Raw genomic sequence first — 16371 nt, forward strand, 5'->3', positions numbered from 1 at the left:
GATTGCTCTAGTAAAGATCTCACACAGATTTATTGAGCCATTTCATTCTGGAAGTTAGTGTTTTCTTTGGTAAAATTAATGAGGTCATTCCAAAAATGCAAAATAATAACATTGGGATTGTAATCAATGTTGTTTACCTTAATATTTTTAACCACTTCTGTCTAGAAGGGTGGCACGGTGGCTCAGTGATTAGCACTGCTGCCTCGCAGCGCTAGGGTCCCAGGTTCAATTCCAACCTCAGGTGACTGTGTGGAGTTTGCACATTCTGTGCGGGTTTCCTCCCATAATCCAAATATGTATAGGTCAGGTGAATTGGCCATGCTACATTGTCCATAGTATTAGGTGCATTAGTCAGAGGGGGGTGGTTACTCTTCAGTGTGGACTTGTTGGGCCAAAGGGCCTGTTTCCAGCCTGTAGGGAATCTAATCATATTTAATATGTACAATATTAGTTGATATAACAATCATCAGTTTCAAATTCATAGCAATTTTACATTCATATTATATGTTATAGATGATAAACTCGTAAATTGCTATTAACTTACTAGATCCAATTTGAAATCTGAAAGAACAGCTGATGCTGTAAATCAGAAACAAAAACAGAAGTTTCTGGAAATGCTCAGAAAGTCTGGCAGCATCTGTAACGAGAAATCAGAGTTAATGTTTTGGGTTCGGTGACCCTTCCTCAGAACAGATGCTACCAGACCTGCTGAACTTTTCCAACAATTTCTGTTTTAGCTCCAATTTGTCCTGGCCTAAACTCAGTGTGTGGAGCAAATGTTTTTGCATTTATAGGCAAATCTATGGCACAAGAAACTGTGACTTAAACTTTGGATCAAATCTATTTTTCAAATATTCTTTGTTCTAATCTTGCAGCTCATGCCAATTTATGATTTGGTGGCCAGAAGTAATCTTCCGTCTGTTGAAATTAAACAGCAAAATTTAAAAAGAGCCTGGGAAGAGTACGTGGCAGAGTTTAATCCCTGTAGGTGTCCTGTGTGCTATAATAATGGAAAAGCAATTCTTCTGGACAACGTCTGTACCTGTGAATGTCTGCCTGGTTATGAAGGGAAAGCGTGCCAGGATACTAAACGAAAGGGTAAGTTGACAGGTATCATAGGAATCCATGCGGCAGGGATCCATGTTACTGTTTAAAATGTAATAGTAACAATAAATGTAACATTGATCATAAATACAGTGATTTTAATGCCCTCATCTGTTTGTTTAGTGTTACTTATTTAATTTCTGTTTTAGTCACTTTTGATTAGATTACTTACAGTGTGGCAACCGGCCCTTTGGGCCAACAAGTCCACACCGATCGTCCGAAGAGCAACCCACCCAGACCCATTCCCCTACATTTACCCCTTCAGCTAACACTACAGGCAATTTAGCATGGACAATTCACCTAACCTGCACATTTTTGGACTGTGGGAGGAAACTGGAGCAAACTCCCTCAGACACGGGGAGAACGTGCAAACTCCACACAGACAGTTGCCTGAGGCAGGAATTGAACCCAGGTCTCTGGTGCTGTGAGGTAGTAGTGCTAACCACTGTGCCACCGTGCTACCCACTAAAAGCTATTCAGAAATTTATCTGAACTCATTTGAATTGGATACTTCAAACTCCTTTAAAAAATACCTTTCACCTAATTCAAATTCTTTGCTCAAAGACAGAAAATATCCTTGAAGCATTCATGCTTCTGACACTGAAACATGTGACATAATGAGAGCTTGATGCCCACTATGGATATGCGTTCTTGACTAGAGAATAATGGGAAATTTAATAGACAGAATAACAAATTGGATTTAACCCATACAGGATTGCAGTTGAGTCAAAAGTGAGGACTGCAGATGCTCAAAACCAGAGTCTAGATTAGAGTGGTGCTGGAAAAGCACAGCAGGTCAGGCAGCATTTAAGGAGCAGGAAAATCGACATTTCGGGCAAAAGCCCTTCAGTTGAGTTCATTTACCTGACTTTCTATGAACTCTTTAGGCTGCAAACAACATATGCTGATTTTGTCCAGCTATACAATCCTGAAATATTCATAATTCAGTTCCAATAACTTTGAATATCAAATTTGAATTTTAACGTCATTGCCAACTGGTTGAAGGGTGCGATTTTGTTCTGTTAACTGCAAATTATTCAGATAATCTAATGAGTCATACTGTCTTACAGCACGGAGACAGACCCTTTGGCCCAGACTGGTCCATGCCGACCAAGATGTCCATCCACTCTCACCCCATTTCCCTGCATTTGATCGATATCCTTCTAAACTTTTCTGGTCCATGTATTTGTCCAAATGTCTTTTAAATGTTGTTAATGAACCCGATTCAATCACTTCTGCTGGCAGCTCGTTCTATGTGCGTACCACCCTCTCTGTAAAAAAATTGCCCCTCAGGTTCTCTTTTATTCTTTCCCCTCCAATCTTAAACTGATGCCCTCTAGTCCTCGATTCCCCAAACCTGGGAAAAGCACTGAGTGTATTCATCCATCCCTGCATCACATGATCTTATACACTTCTGGAAGATAACTTATAGTTGTCTACGCTCCAAAGAAAAAGTCCTAGTTTGTCCAACCTCTGCCTATAACTCAGACCGTTGAGTCCTGGCAACAATCTTGTAAATTTCTTTTCCAGTTTAGTAACATCCTTCCTATAGCAAGGTGACCAAAACTAAACACAGTACTCCAAGTGCGGCCTCACCAACATGCATGTACATCTTATCTCCACCAGAATCTTCTCAAGTAATTTACCTACCACAGATGTTAGACTTACTGGTCAAGAGTACCCAGAGTTTTCTTTGCAACCATGTTTGAATAAGGGCACAACATTTGCTACCCTTCAGTCTTCCAGGACCTCACTTGTGGCTAATGATGGTGCAGAAATATCAGCCAGGGCCCCTGCAATTTCTTCTCTAGCCTCTTGCAATGTTCTTGGATATATCTAGTCATGACCAGGTGATTTATCCACTTTCATGCATTCTAATATGTCCAACACCTGCTGTACTGGACTATCCCCAAGATATGACCACTAACTTCCCTAAGTTCCCAAGTCTTCATGTTTTTCTTAATGGTAAACACAGAAGAAATATTCATTGAGAACCTTGCCATCTTCTGCGGTTCTACACATAAGTGTCCAATTTGGTCCTTGAGGGATCCTATTCTCTCTTTAGTTATTCTTTTTTCCTTTGATATAGTGAAAGAACCTCTTTGGATTCACCCTAATCTTCTCAGCCAAGACTATCTCATGCCCCCATTTTTCCCTCCTGATTTCCTTCTTCAGTAACCTCCTGTATCCCCTATATACCTTCCCCTTGACTCCAGCTGCCTGTACCTGAGCCCTGCCTTCTTTTTTTGAGTAAAAGCCTCAATATCGCTTGTCATCCAGGGTTCCCTATTCCTGTCAACTTTGCCTTTCACCCTCACAGGATTATATAGATCTTGAAGTGCAGCTATCTCACTTTTATAGGTCTCCCCCTTTGTCTTGCAAACAAAACCACTCCCCGCAAGCTCTTGTCTAATTCTATCAAAATTCACCTTGTCCTCAATTTAGAACTTGAACCCGTGGACCAGTTTTGTCCCTCGCCATAACTCTTTTAAAATTAATAGAACTCTGGTCACTAGTCCCAAACTGCTCCCCCACTATCGCCTATTCTGCCCTATTTTCCAAGAGTCAGTCGGGTTTTGCCCTTTCCCAAATAGGACCCTCTATATACTGCTTAGGGAAACTTTCCTGAAAACACTTAACAAATTCCATCCCATCCAAGCCCTTAAAAGCTATGGCAGTGCTAGTCTATGTTAGGAAAATTAAAATCCCCTACTATGACAACCCTATTGCTCCTGCAAGTCTCTCCAATCTCCCTGCATATTTGTTCCTCTAATTCCTGTTGACTGTTTGGGGGCCTATAGTACAACCCAATAATGTCATCATCCCCTTCTTATTTTTTAGCTCTACCCTCAAAGCCTCATTGGATGGTTCTTCAGTTATTTCATCTCCGATTTCTGCTGTGAAACTCACTTTAATCAAAAATGCGACTTCCCCCACCAATCTAATGCTTTCTTATATTTATTAAATTATTTATTTCAGATGCTACTGCCTTAGATGAAATTAATGCAATCCAGGAAATGTATTACTGAGATACTGAGAGATACCAAGCAAAAATATTTTTATGACATGCATTTTGAAATTATTTTACAATAGTTGTTCATGTTGTTACATAAGAATACGCTGCCATTCTGCAATTCGTTGTATGTAATCTTCTCAAAGTTTATTTCCCATTGATGTCTTTCTCTTTCAAAGGGCCCACTAATGGAAATTGGAGCTGTTGGTCAGGATGGTCGTCTTGCCAAAATGGTTCAAGGCAGCGAACAAGGAGCTGTAATCATCCACCCCCTAAAGATGGTGGTGCTACATGCCTTGGGAAGAACGCACAATCCAAACATTGTTAAAACAAAATGATACTGCTGATATTTTGGGTCTTTGAATTATTTGCTTTTAAATGATCATCTTCATTGAGTATAAATGGCTATGTAGTATAGTCAACATTTTGAAATGCCACTCTGCTTTCTTTGTTGGTATCTTAAATGTAATCAATGTTGAGATGTAACCATTGATGAGGAACATTTAACCTGAAACAACAAGAACGAATCTTCCTTTGTTGAAGAAAGATTAAAAATGATTTGTGCACATTAATGTTTGGGCAGGAAGCTTGTCCATAACTGTAATGTCAACTATCTATCTCACACTTCTAGGATCATCATTACCAGCTGATTGGTCAACATATTGCAATGAATTATGGGAGTCAGCTATGCAATAGACCTTATTATGATAAATTTACATTAATCTTCTTGATATTTGATCCATTGTTTTAAATACAGCAGGAACAGACTGATAGTTAACAAAATGAAATATCAAATCAATATATTTAGAACATTAACACCTACACGGGATATCAAAGCAGTTACGATTCCCATCATAAATAAAGAGATAAAAATAGATTGCGGGCTGAGCCATATATTGCTTTCGGGTAAGTCTAGCTTTTTGGAGGTTTGCCCTCCTAGAAACTTAACAAATTCTCTCGCTATATCTTACCAAACTTGCCACATTAATTACTTACTTGTTCCTGTGGCGTTTCTCACATCCAGTTCGGGTCCAATTTTAACACCCTTCCATTCGAGAATAATTTGCCGCTTAGTAGGCATTTGCCAAAAGGCTGGCACCACTCGCACCTGTCTCATCTTTGAAAGGCTGTAGAGCACCCAGACAAGCAGTGGCAATCTGGCAATGCCCCTTCCTTGCCGTGGCATAGCAAAGCAGCTGTGAAGCCACGTTTCCCACAGCATGTAACCAGTATGGCTGACACCCTCTCAGACATACAACTCCATTCTCTCAACTTAGTTCCTGTTTAACCATCAGACCACATACTTTACCTGTCCATATCCTGTCTGAACTTCTCCTAAGGTAGTGCTACTCTGTTCTCTAGTGTATACTTGCAGCTATCTTTGTCCAGTAGGGGAGTATTACACACAGTCTGTGAAATGCTGTAAGTGTGCTGCTGGAAAAGGCACAGCAGGTCAGGCAACATCTGAGGAGCAAGAGAGTTTTGGGCACAACCATTCATCAGGAATGGGGAGGGGGAAGGATGTTGAGAAATAAATAGTGGAGAGAAGTTGGGGCTAGGGGAAAGGTAGGTGGGATGGTGATTGGTGGGCAACGGTAGATGGTGATGGTGATAGGTGGGTAATAGTAGGTGGTGATGGTGATAGGTCAGTTGGAAGTGTGAAGTGGATAGGTGAGAAGGAAGATGGATAGGTAGGTTAGGTCAAGAGGATGGTGCTGAATCAGAGGGCTGGATCTGAGATGGGTTGGGGGGAGGCGAGATTTGGAAACTAGTGAATTCAACGTTGAGGCCGAGTGGTTGTCAGCTCTTGAGGCGAAAGATGAGATGTTCTTTCTCAACTTTGTGAGTGGCCTTGTTTAGGTGACGGAGGAGGCCCAGAATGGACACGTCATTGGGGGAGAAGGGAGGGGGTGTTGAAATGGATTGCCACCGGAAGGTGGCGTTGTTTGGTGTGTACAGACCAGAGGTGTTCCCTGAACTTTTCTGCAGTTTGCGTTCGGTCTCTCAGATGAAGAGGAGAACACATTGCGAGCAACGGTTGCAGTAAATGAGGTTCGAGGATATGCTTTATACATAGGCAACCAACCAGACAAATACAAGCATGAGCTTTTATTTACAGAAAGCAGAACGGAACAGAAACAAACTCCAATCAAGGTAGAAGTTCACCCTGACCACGAACCAGATTTTGGCATCATGGCCAAAGAATATTTTACAGACCATGATTGTGTGCTGAATGAAGGTGCCATTGAGGTCCATCTTGTAGTGCCTAGTTCATCTGAGCGCTGTCATGGACAACAGTATCTTCCTCCTCCCCAGTGTCCTTGTCCTCAGAAGACTGCTTCCAGTCCCCAGTTCCTCAGCAACAAGACATGCCCTCATGGTCTGCTCCAAACAGCATGCCAGGATTGTGTACCACAGTCGATACTCAAGGACACCTTCAGATTGATCCAAATGTGAAACTGTGTTTTCAGCAGCTCTTTTGTTTTCTCCAGCTTGGCTGTGGTCAATGCATGGACAGCATTAAACCTGCACACCACATCAATCAGGGGGTTGTGCAATAGTGTCTTGAGCCAGGGTGACACTGGGTAGTCTTTTCCCTCAAACAACTAGTTTTGTAAGAAACATGGACCCTCAGAAGCACTAGGTTTGAGTGCTTAAGGATGTTGAAATTATGGCAACAAGCAGTGTACTGAGCATAGGGTCCAGGAATTGATAACGGTGACCATAGAAGGCCTGTACCTTAATCAAATGAAACTCGTTCCTATCGATAAATTCGGCAATATTGTGATGTGGTGATCTGACAGCAAGAAGTTCTCCCCACTGTCAGATCCTTAATGATGAGAATGACAAGTGGCCTGTCTGAACAAACAGCACTTAAAAATGACACTACTGACAGTATTTGGTTCTGGCTGAAGCATTAGCAGAATAACAGACATGGTATGGAGGTATGTGAGCAATCACTAAAGGTATAAGTGAGCAGCCTTGCGATGCAGCCAAAGCCAATTCATGAGCTACATGTCCAAGAGTGTACAGTGTCCTTGCAACAAGCTTTCAATACTGGTTACCAGTGCACCCTGTAAAGGCACCCTGTGCTTTGTGAGTGCTGTATCAGTGTCTTGGTGAGGTATATGATGGTTGTGATGGGTCGACAGATGCTGGATACTAATGTCTGCCGATAAAGGATGTGCACAGCTGCTGCTTATGGATTATTCCCTAAATTGCAGTTTGTTTGTAAGCAGCATAGAGGTTGTTCAGAATAAGCAGCAAACAAAATCCACCATGTAACTCCTTTAAGTTCCATGTTGGGTTTCCTCAGTGTCAAGCCTGTTTGGCAAATCAGATAAGAGAAGTAACTCAATATTAATGACACAAATTTGGCTGTCAACAAGGCATTTAACAAGCTACTATCATTGTAAATTGGCAACTTGCTACTGCCTAATGAGAATCTCACCAAGTGGCTTGAGAAAATCATAAAACATAGAGCAAGATGCTCCCCGTGTCAGGATCAGCCTCACTGAAACTTCTTGACTGGTTCTGTCACAAATCTAACCGTAACGAACATTGGACATTGTATTCTGCCTGTTTCAGATATCTTACAAAATTCCTGACCTGATAACCAGTCATTGAGATGCATGTGTAGGTAGACCTGTAATGCCATGAGAGAGGGAGTTTGAAGTCTTTCTGGGGAGAGTATTGCAGATGGTGGTGTTCATATGTATCAGTTGCTCCTTCCCCTTCTAGCTGCTAGTGGTTATGGATTGAGAAGGTGGTAGCTAAATCCCTTGGTGAAATTCTTAAGAGCATCTTGTAGATGGCACATACTGCTGATATTGCACATCGATGGTGGTGGGAGTGAAAGTTTATGGATGTGGTGCCAATCAAGTGGGCTATTTTGCATTGAGTAATGTGAAATTTCTTAAATGGTGAGAAGTTGCACTCAAGCAAGCAAGTAGGTAGTATTCCATCCCATACTGACTTGTAGAAAGTGAGGACTGCAGATGCAGGAGTTGAGAGTGTGGTGCTGGAAAAGCACAGTGGGTCAGGCAGCATCCGAGGAGCAGGAGAATCGACATTTCAGGCATAAGCTGTTCATCAGCCCTGATGAATGCTTATGCCTGAAACGTTGATTCCCCTGTTCCTCGGATGCTGCCTGACCTGCTGTGCTTTTCCATTCCTCACTTGTGTCTTGTAGATGGTAGACAGGTTTTAGGGACACTAGAGATTAGTTAATTGTTGCAAGGTTCTTAGTCTCTGATGTACTCTTCTAACTACAGCTTTTAAATAGCTGGTCCATTTCAGTTTCTGTTCAATTACAACCTTCAATATATTGATAGTGGGAGTTTCAGTGATGGTAATGCCATTAAATGTCAAGTAATAATGGTTGGATTCTCTCTTGGCAAAGCTAGTCAAAATCTTATTGCTTCATGACCATGAAAAGATTTGTATCTAAGGAGTTGCAAATGATACTGAACATTGGGCAAGAATGAACAATCACACCCCATTTCTGACATTCTGATGGTGGAATTGATGAAGTAGCTGAAGATAGGGGGCCAAGGACACTGTCCTGAGGAACTCCTGCAGAGATGTCCTGAAACTTTAATGACTAACGTTCAACAAGTAAAACCATCTTCTTTTGTGCCAGGTATGATTCTAACCAGTAGAAAGTCTTGCACTGATTCCCATGGATTATAGTGTTGCTAGAACTCTACGATGCCATATTCAGTCAAACACGGCCTTGATGTCAAGGGCAGTCACTATTACAAACCTCTGTGAGTGAGCTAAGGCTGTAATGAGATCAGGAGCTGAATGGCCCCTGGAAAACCCAATCTAAGAACCAGTGACCTTGTTATTGCTAAGGAAATGCTGTTTGATTACTCCATCACTTTGTTGATCATGAAGAGTAAACTGATAGGGTGGTAGTTGGGCAGCTTGGATTTGTTTTACTTTTAGTGTACAAGATGTCCTTGAGTGATTTTCACTTTGTTGGGTAGCTGCGTTGAAATAACTTAGTTAGGGGTGTGGTTTGTTCTGGAGCTCAAGTCTTCACTATTATTGCCACAATATTGTCAAGACCCGTGGCCGTTATAATATCCTTCAGCCATGTCTTGATATTATGTGGAGTGAATCAAATTGATTGAAGGTTAGCATCTCAGATGCTGGGAACCTCTGGAGGAGGATAGGATGTATCATTCACTCAGCTTTTCTGGGTGAAGATGGTTGCAAACATTTCAGCCTTATCTTTTGCACTGATGTGTTGCGTTCACCTATTATTGAGGATTGAGATATTTGTGGAGCCTCTTCCTTCAATCTATTATTCAGTTTTACACTGTCATTCATGACAGGATGTGGCAGGCCTGCAGAGTTTAAATTTGTTCTATTGTTTATAGAATCATTTAGTTCCATCTATCACTTGCAGTTTATATTGTTTGGCATGCAAGTAATCCAATTTTGTGGCTTCACCCAGCTGACACCTCACGTTTAGGTTTGCCTCATGCTACTTCTGCCATGACCTCCTTCACTCCTCATTGAACTAGCTTTGAGCCTTGGTTTGATGGTATGGTGGACTGGAGACGTGTCAAGCCATAAGGTCATACATGGTGTTTCAGCCCAATTCTGCTGCTACTAATGGCCCACAGAGCCTCATGGTCTAGTCTTGAGTTGCTAGATCCGTCTGAAATCTATCTCACTTAGCTCAGAGTTGGTGCCTCATAACACAATGGATGGTATTCTCGGTGTGAAAATGGGACTCAGACATGGCAAATATTGTTCTATGGACACTTCTACCAATACTGTCATAGACAGATGCATCTGCAGCCAGCAGATTAGTGAGGAGGAAGCCAAGCATATATATTCTGCTGTTGTTGATTCCCTCACCACCTGCTGCAGACACAGTTTAGCATTAATGTCCATTAAAACTCAATCAGTATGGTCAGTAGTGGAGCTGCTAAGCCACTCTTGGTGATGGAGATTGAAATCTCCCACCTCAGAGTACTTGTGCTCTTGACGACCTCAGTGCTTCCTTCAAGTGGTTTTCAACATGGAGGAGTAATGATTCATCAGCTGAGGATGGGGTGTACATAGTAATCAGCAGGAGGCTTCCTTGCCTATGTTTGACTTGATGCTATGAGATTTATAGAATCTTAGAGACATTGAATCATCTAATATGGAAACAGACCCTTCCGTCCAACCAGTCCATGCCGAACATAATCCCAAACTAAACTAGTCCCACCTGCCTGCTCCTGTCACATATCCCTCCAAACCTTTCCTATTCATGTGTTCAGAGCCAATGTTGAGAATTCCTAAGAAATGTGTCATCTGACTGCTTGCCTTGACAGTAGGAAATGACATATCCAGGGATGGTGTTGTTGATCGTTGGGACAAAGTCATACTCATGGAATCAAGACAATGCCAGCCAATTGCCTGACTAGTCTGCAACGCAGCTCTCCCAATTTTGGCACTGACCCCAGAGGAACAGAAATTCTACACTGCACTACTTTATCCTACCTGGCCTTCGTCATGGCTGCAAGGAACTTCAGGAACTTCAATCATCTAGGCAACTCCAGAAATCTGTAATGGATGCTGCCAGAACTATAGATAAAAATTCAAGAAATAAAGAGGCCCAAGTGAACCCCAGACGCTCTGCAGGTAGGAATGAAGATGGCTACTATTTTCTGTTTGAGTGACGTGCAAACAACAGCCCTCCAAAGTTGGTATTGCTTTCCATCACTCCATTTTAAAAACTAAACAAACTGCCTGCCTGCTCATGCCAAACATACTATGCATGGCCAGTGTAATATCAGGGTGAACTGACCCTTAATTGTTATTTATGGATGCAATACTTAACTAATAGGAATAAGCCTGGGCTAGGTGGGAAAGTAATAGACTGGGAACCCACTTTATTTCATATAGCCCAGACTTGGCTATGGTGTGTAATATCCAGGCTCAAGCTGCCTTATTTGTCTTCACGTGGAAAGCAACATCTCTTAACCTTATTGTGATTTAGTTAGATTCTAGTTTCGACAATGCTGCTACAACTCTGACAGAAGAAGCCTGCTGCTAACTGAGCCCGATTACTGTATGAATATAGTGGCAGTGTAAATGCTTTGATTCATTGACTAAAATGAAAAACTATTTCCATTTATCACTAGTACCCTGAATAAAATAAATTGTCACTAGGTTCCTTTAGCAATACTTATTTAATAGAAACTAAATTTTTGAATCTGGTGGTTTAAGGGGAGGTGATGGTGTTCGAGGTATTCTCACTAAATTATTAGTCCAGAGACCCAATAAATGTATTAAGGATCTGGGCTTGAATTCTGCCACAGCAGATAGTGAAATTTGAAGAGAATAAAGATCTGGAATTAGGAGTCTAATGATGACCATGAAGCCATTATCAATTGTTGGGAAAACCCATCGAGTTCATTAATGATCTTCAGGGAAAGAAAAAACTCACATCTAGTCTGGACTACATGTGTGTTCGGACCAGCACCAATGTGATATCCTTCTGGACATCAGTAACACCCACATGATGAATATGTAATAAAATGAAGTGGATAATATCGAAGTCATATTCCAGAATTAAATTGTATTACCTTAGTGCCAAACAAACATAGACATATGAGAAACAAGACAATACAGTTCTGCACAAATGATATGGGTCGTTTTTAAAGAAAAAGGCAAACGAGAAAAAAAAATTCTTTGGGCCAGAGGTCCAACCTCAAACTATAAATAGAATAAAAACCAGAAGAACTGCAGATGCTGCAAATTGGAAATGAAAACAGAAATTGCTGGAAAGGCTCAGCAGGTCTGGCAGTTTCTGTGGAGAGAAATCAGAGTTAACTAGTTCTGAGGAAAGGTCACTGGACCCCAAAACATTAACTCTGATTTCTCTCCACAGATACTGCCAGACCTGCTAAGCTTTTTCAGCAATCTCTGTTATAAATTGGAATGATTTTTCACAGTTCCTGACATTTCCTGTGGACAGATCACTGTAGAATGATGGAAAATCTTCAGTCAAAACTTCATTTCAGATCAAAAGTTACATTTAAGCTTTTGAATAGAAATAATAACCTAGCTTTCAGAATTTGAGTTTGTCAGAAATTCTGATATTTGCAACTTTCTCAGGTTCTCAGAAACATTTCAGACAGAAGAGAGGGATTTTTTTCAGCCAATTATGCTTTGAGATGTCTTCTTTGCAGTGACAGAGACGGAGGGAGAGTGAAATCTTCCACTGCAAGCTTTCTGAGGTATTTTATTCCATTGACAGATCCATACTGGATAAACAGAAAAATTCCAGAAGAATTTTCTAAGCAGCCTTTAATCCATTGACCCGCACCTCCCCCCCCACCCTCCCACTGTCTCCTTCAAATCACAATTAAAGCCACAAAGTCCATCTCTTATCACCCTTAAGTGCTTGAATTGTCTTTCTTTCACAAGGTTATCTGACTTTTTGTAACAGTAGGTGAACCACCACAAACTTAACTTTTTCAGTTCCAAGAAGTCACATGGTACAGCCTCTTCCATCCAGAAATTTTCCAAAGCCTTCCATGTTTTCCTGTTTCCTGCACATTTCCTTTTAAGGACTATGCATTCCCAACAATACAAACATGCCCTCTTCAAATAACACTCATCTGAAACCGGCTGATTTCATACTCAAATACTATTGAGCATGACTTCTTCCAAAATCAGCTATTCTAAATGTTACTATTGCTTTTTCTTGGCTCATGGTAAATCAAAGATGTTTAATCCCTCCGATTTTCTAGTTCTGGTTTTGTGGGTTCCATAGCTTCAAAGGCTACATGTAATATAGTATTGGTACATGTGACATCTGCTAAATGTATGGCTTTGTTGATTTAGATCCACCTGTGTGTTAAGTGTTGGAGTGTAATTTCCAGAACTCAGGGAAGTGAACTTCCAGGAAAGAAAGATGATCTCAAATGTTTTTTGAGGAAGTCCATGAAGGAGTTTCAAGGGGAGATCATCAAAAGTGAAGGACTGTAATCCTTTTTGAAGCTTTAATGAAATTTACTCACTCAATGTGTCACTAACAACATGTCCAAAGCCTGTCCACAATCTACAAGACACAATTCTGGAGTGTGATGGAATACTCTGCACTTGACTGGATGAGTGTGCCTCTAACAACATTCAAGAAACTCCACATCCTCAGGCCAAAGTAACCCACCTGGTTGGCATCCTGCCTACCATTCTAAACATTCATTCTCTCCACCATTTGTGCACAATTTCAGATATGTGTGCCATCTACAATATTCATGACAATAAGTCACCAAGAACGTTTGGCACTACCTTTCAAACCTGTGACTTCTACAATCTGGCAAATTAAAGGCAGCATTGTTTGCTGCTAGGTGGGTGGTGGTGGTGGGCATTTGAATTGCCAACAAATTTGTAATATCTGACTTGATTTCATTTACTATTTGATGTGTTTTGTGGGTTTTTCTCTAGATGATAGAATGTAAGCTTTCCATATGTATTGGAGACTGTGTTACTGTTCTAACTTTGTGTAGTAAAGCTTATTCTTTATTGTTCAAAACAGTGGAATCTTGTGACTTTATTTTTTAAATACCTGCACCTCACAGTTTGCTTACATTTAGAGGTTAAAAGTTACTGATCTTTAGTTATTTCTCGCTTCCAAGAGTTTAGCTGTTCCTCATTTTGTTGAAGTAAGCAAGTAATATTCATTTTCCTTCGTCTTCTAAGATCCTTGAAGTGACTTCCATCAGTAAGGCTCATTGCAGAAATTCCTTCTTTCAGCCATATGAGGGCTAATCTTCCAGTGTCTTTTAATCTCTGTAGGTTTCGCCTCTCCAGCCATTCAATAAGAACCTGGCTAATCTTGTGACAGTAACTCTACTTTCCTCTACACGACATAACCCTTGACTCTTCCATACAACAAAGATCTATCTAATTCAGCTTTCAATATATTCAATGACCAAGCCTCTGGTGTTCTCCGGGGCACAGTAATCTAAAGACTAATGACCCTTTGAAAAAGAAATTCATCCTTAACTCCATCTGAAATTGGAGAGCTATTATTTAGAAATTTAGTCTCCTGTTAAAGATTCACCAAGCAGGCATGAGCATGGGTTAATCTCATTTCATGATCTTCATTACAGATTTGGGGGTTATTTAATTTAGCATCCAGTTTTTTTAAACTGAGAGTGGGCATAATGTACTTCTGGAGTTAATAATTGAAACAGTTATAATTGTTTACAATATTGGATGATTAATTAAGTAGAGTAGCCAAGAAGCAAAGTTGTTATCATTGTACTAGATCATTGGGCTGTTCTCTCATTCGAGAGAGATGACAGTTGTAACCATATCTCAGGCAAGGGGAGAGTTTGAGAAGGAGAGTCCTTCAGGGTAACCTCAGCCAGTGCAGAAATTAAGCCTACACTGTTAGCATCACTAACAGTATGGCCTTCCATACCAGCTGTCCAACCAACTGAACTAATCAACACCATGGTTGATATATTTAGGATTTTGGTCACAGGGTAATCAAATAAGATTAGGACTGTCATAAGAATGTTTTTAGATGGTACTTTCTTAGACTTATTTTAGGTAGCATTGTTTCCATGGTTACCCCGAATTGCCAAATTATCTTCTGCCATTTATAGTTTATTAGCATTTCTTTACATTAAATGTGATTTTTCTACCAAGATATTGCTCATTCTGGTCATAGCTCTCCAGATACTGCCTTTTGTTACCTTGTTCAAGTGATCATTGTTGATACGTAAGGCTAGTAAGTGACTGCTTGTGCACATAAACCTGACTATTCTAAAACACATGGCATTTGATAGACATCAGGACATCAGGCATTTCTGAGTATTGCTCTCCTTACTTAAATTGTAACATTACAACTGTCACCCTAGCCAAGATTAGCAAATTAACAAGATATGTGAGAATTAATGCAGAACATGTTTAGTTTGGACTTTGCAACTGAGCTTTGAAGAACTCACAAGATCTTTTGCATAATAGTACAATATTATTTATTCCACAAAGATAATAATTAGATTTTTTTCATGTATATGTTTTCAGATGTGGTGACTTCTCTAACACTTTCACATCATGAAGCGTATCATCTTCATGCAGAATGTATATAAAGGAATTTAAGTATCTTTTTATTGCTTTTTCTCATACTATTAGTTGTTTCTCCATGTATACGTGTGAAATGCTTATTGGTTATTCAGTTGAATCTACCTATTGAACATAAAATATGCCTAGAGATCCTGGTATGGTCCTTTTATATTAAGTTCATAACTTGATAAATTTTTGCATGTAAATATATTCATCCATACAGAAAAACAAAAGAAAAGCTGTTTAGTCTTAAAGATGAATTGACTTTATTTAACTAATGTTTACTACCCCAGATTCCTTTTATTAGTCATTGTTTAATCATATTTTAAAGTTACATTTACAATTGCCACATCTTCTTCAACCGAAACAAGATTTTATATTTGATTCAAATACTTTTGAAGCCAAAATCCGAAGTTGTGAAGAAGGTCAAAGTAAAACATTGTTTCATCATTAGCATAACAATGTGTCCTGATGATCACCTCTGCATGCTTGGCCACCGTTTTCTGGTGGGGGATTATTGCACTGTCGAGTCCTTATCCTTTGTTTATTTCTGCATTCAGACCAAGGTGACCAACAACTCCACTTCCCATCGACTGAAAAATCTAAAACAATATGACATGCCATGGCATTAAATGTTATATTTTTCTAATATGATTTTTGGTATCAAATATCAAAATGTATAGAAATTCATCATAGTGTGCAATTTTAGGCTGAAAAGAACAAAATAGTTTTGTAAAAATGTAGTTTTTCTATTTTGCAATCGATAGCATGACGGCAGGTTCCCAGAAAAGACAACCTTATTTTCTTTCATTATGAGAAGTGGCTGATTCCCAATTTTCCTACTGGATTAAATCTTCTGAATTTGGCTGGTAGCTGGCATATTTCCTGGAACGTATGAAGACACTTATGTTCACACTTAAAAGGAAGACTTGTTGGATTTTCTGCCAGCCAGGGATTTAAGAGGACCCTTCCTCCCCACTGAGGATCCTTGGATATTATGTCTTGCCTGACTAGAGCTTCAAGGCTGTAGGTGACTGCTCTAAATTATTGGCAAGGCCACAGAGAAGACCATGGCTGCAGCCAATATCACAATCATTTCAGCAGGTTTATTGGGTGTTGGGGGATTTAAAGCTGACGTTGGAAGAGAAACTTAAGTGTCAGTAATT

The 16371-nt window shown here is 40.2% G+C and overlaps 2 protein-coding genes across 2 annotated transcripts in view; one reads left to right on the plus strand and one right to left on the minus strand.

Annotated features, from left to right (window-relative positions):
• Positions 1–4689, plus strand: part of LOC140479870 (complement component C8 alpha chain-like) — a 51006-nt gene extending 46317 nt beyond the window's left edge. The window contains exons 10-11 of the mRNA XM_072574199.1: positions 876–1098; positions 4297–4689. Coding sequence (XP_072430300.1) covers positions 876–1098; positions 4297–4445 — 372 coding nt within the window. The 3' untranslated portion in view covers positions 4446–4689. The remainder of the gene's footprint in view (positions 1–875; positions 1099–4296) is intronic.
• Positions 4690–15499: 10810 nt separating this feature from the next.
• LOC140479872 (complement component C8 beta chain-like) overlaps positions 15500–16371 on the minus strand; it is a 56752-nt gene continuing 55880 nt past the window's right edge. The window contains exon 12 of the mRNA XM_072574209.1: positions 15500–15807. Within this exon, the coding sequence (XP_072430310.1) occupies positions 15656–15807 (152 nt within the window). The 3' untranslated portion in view covers positions 15500–15655. The remainder of the gene's footprint in view (positions 15808–16371) is intronic.

The sequence above is a fragment of the Chiloscyllium punctatum genome, chromosome 7 (genome assembly GCF_047496795.1).
Source record: "Chiloscyllium punctatum isolate Juve2018m chromosome 7, sChiPun1.3, whole genome shotgun sequence".
In the NCBI taxonomy this organism is placed as follows: domain Eukaryota; kingdom Metazoa; phylum Chordata; class Chondrichthyes; order Orectolobiformes; family Hemiscylliidae; genus Chiloscyllium; species Chiloscyllium punctatum.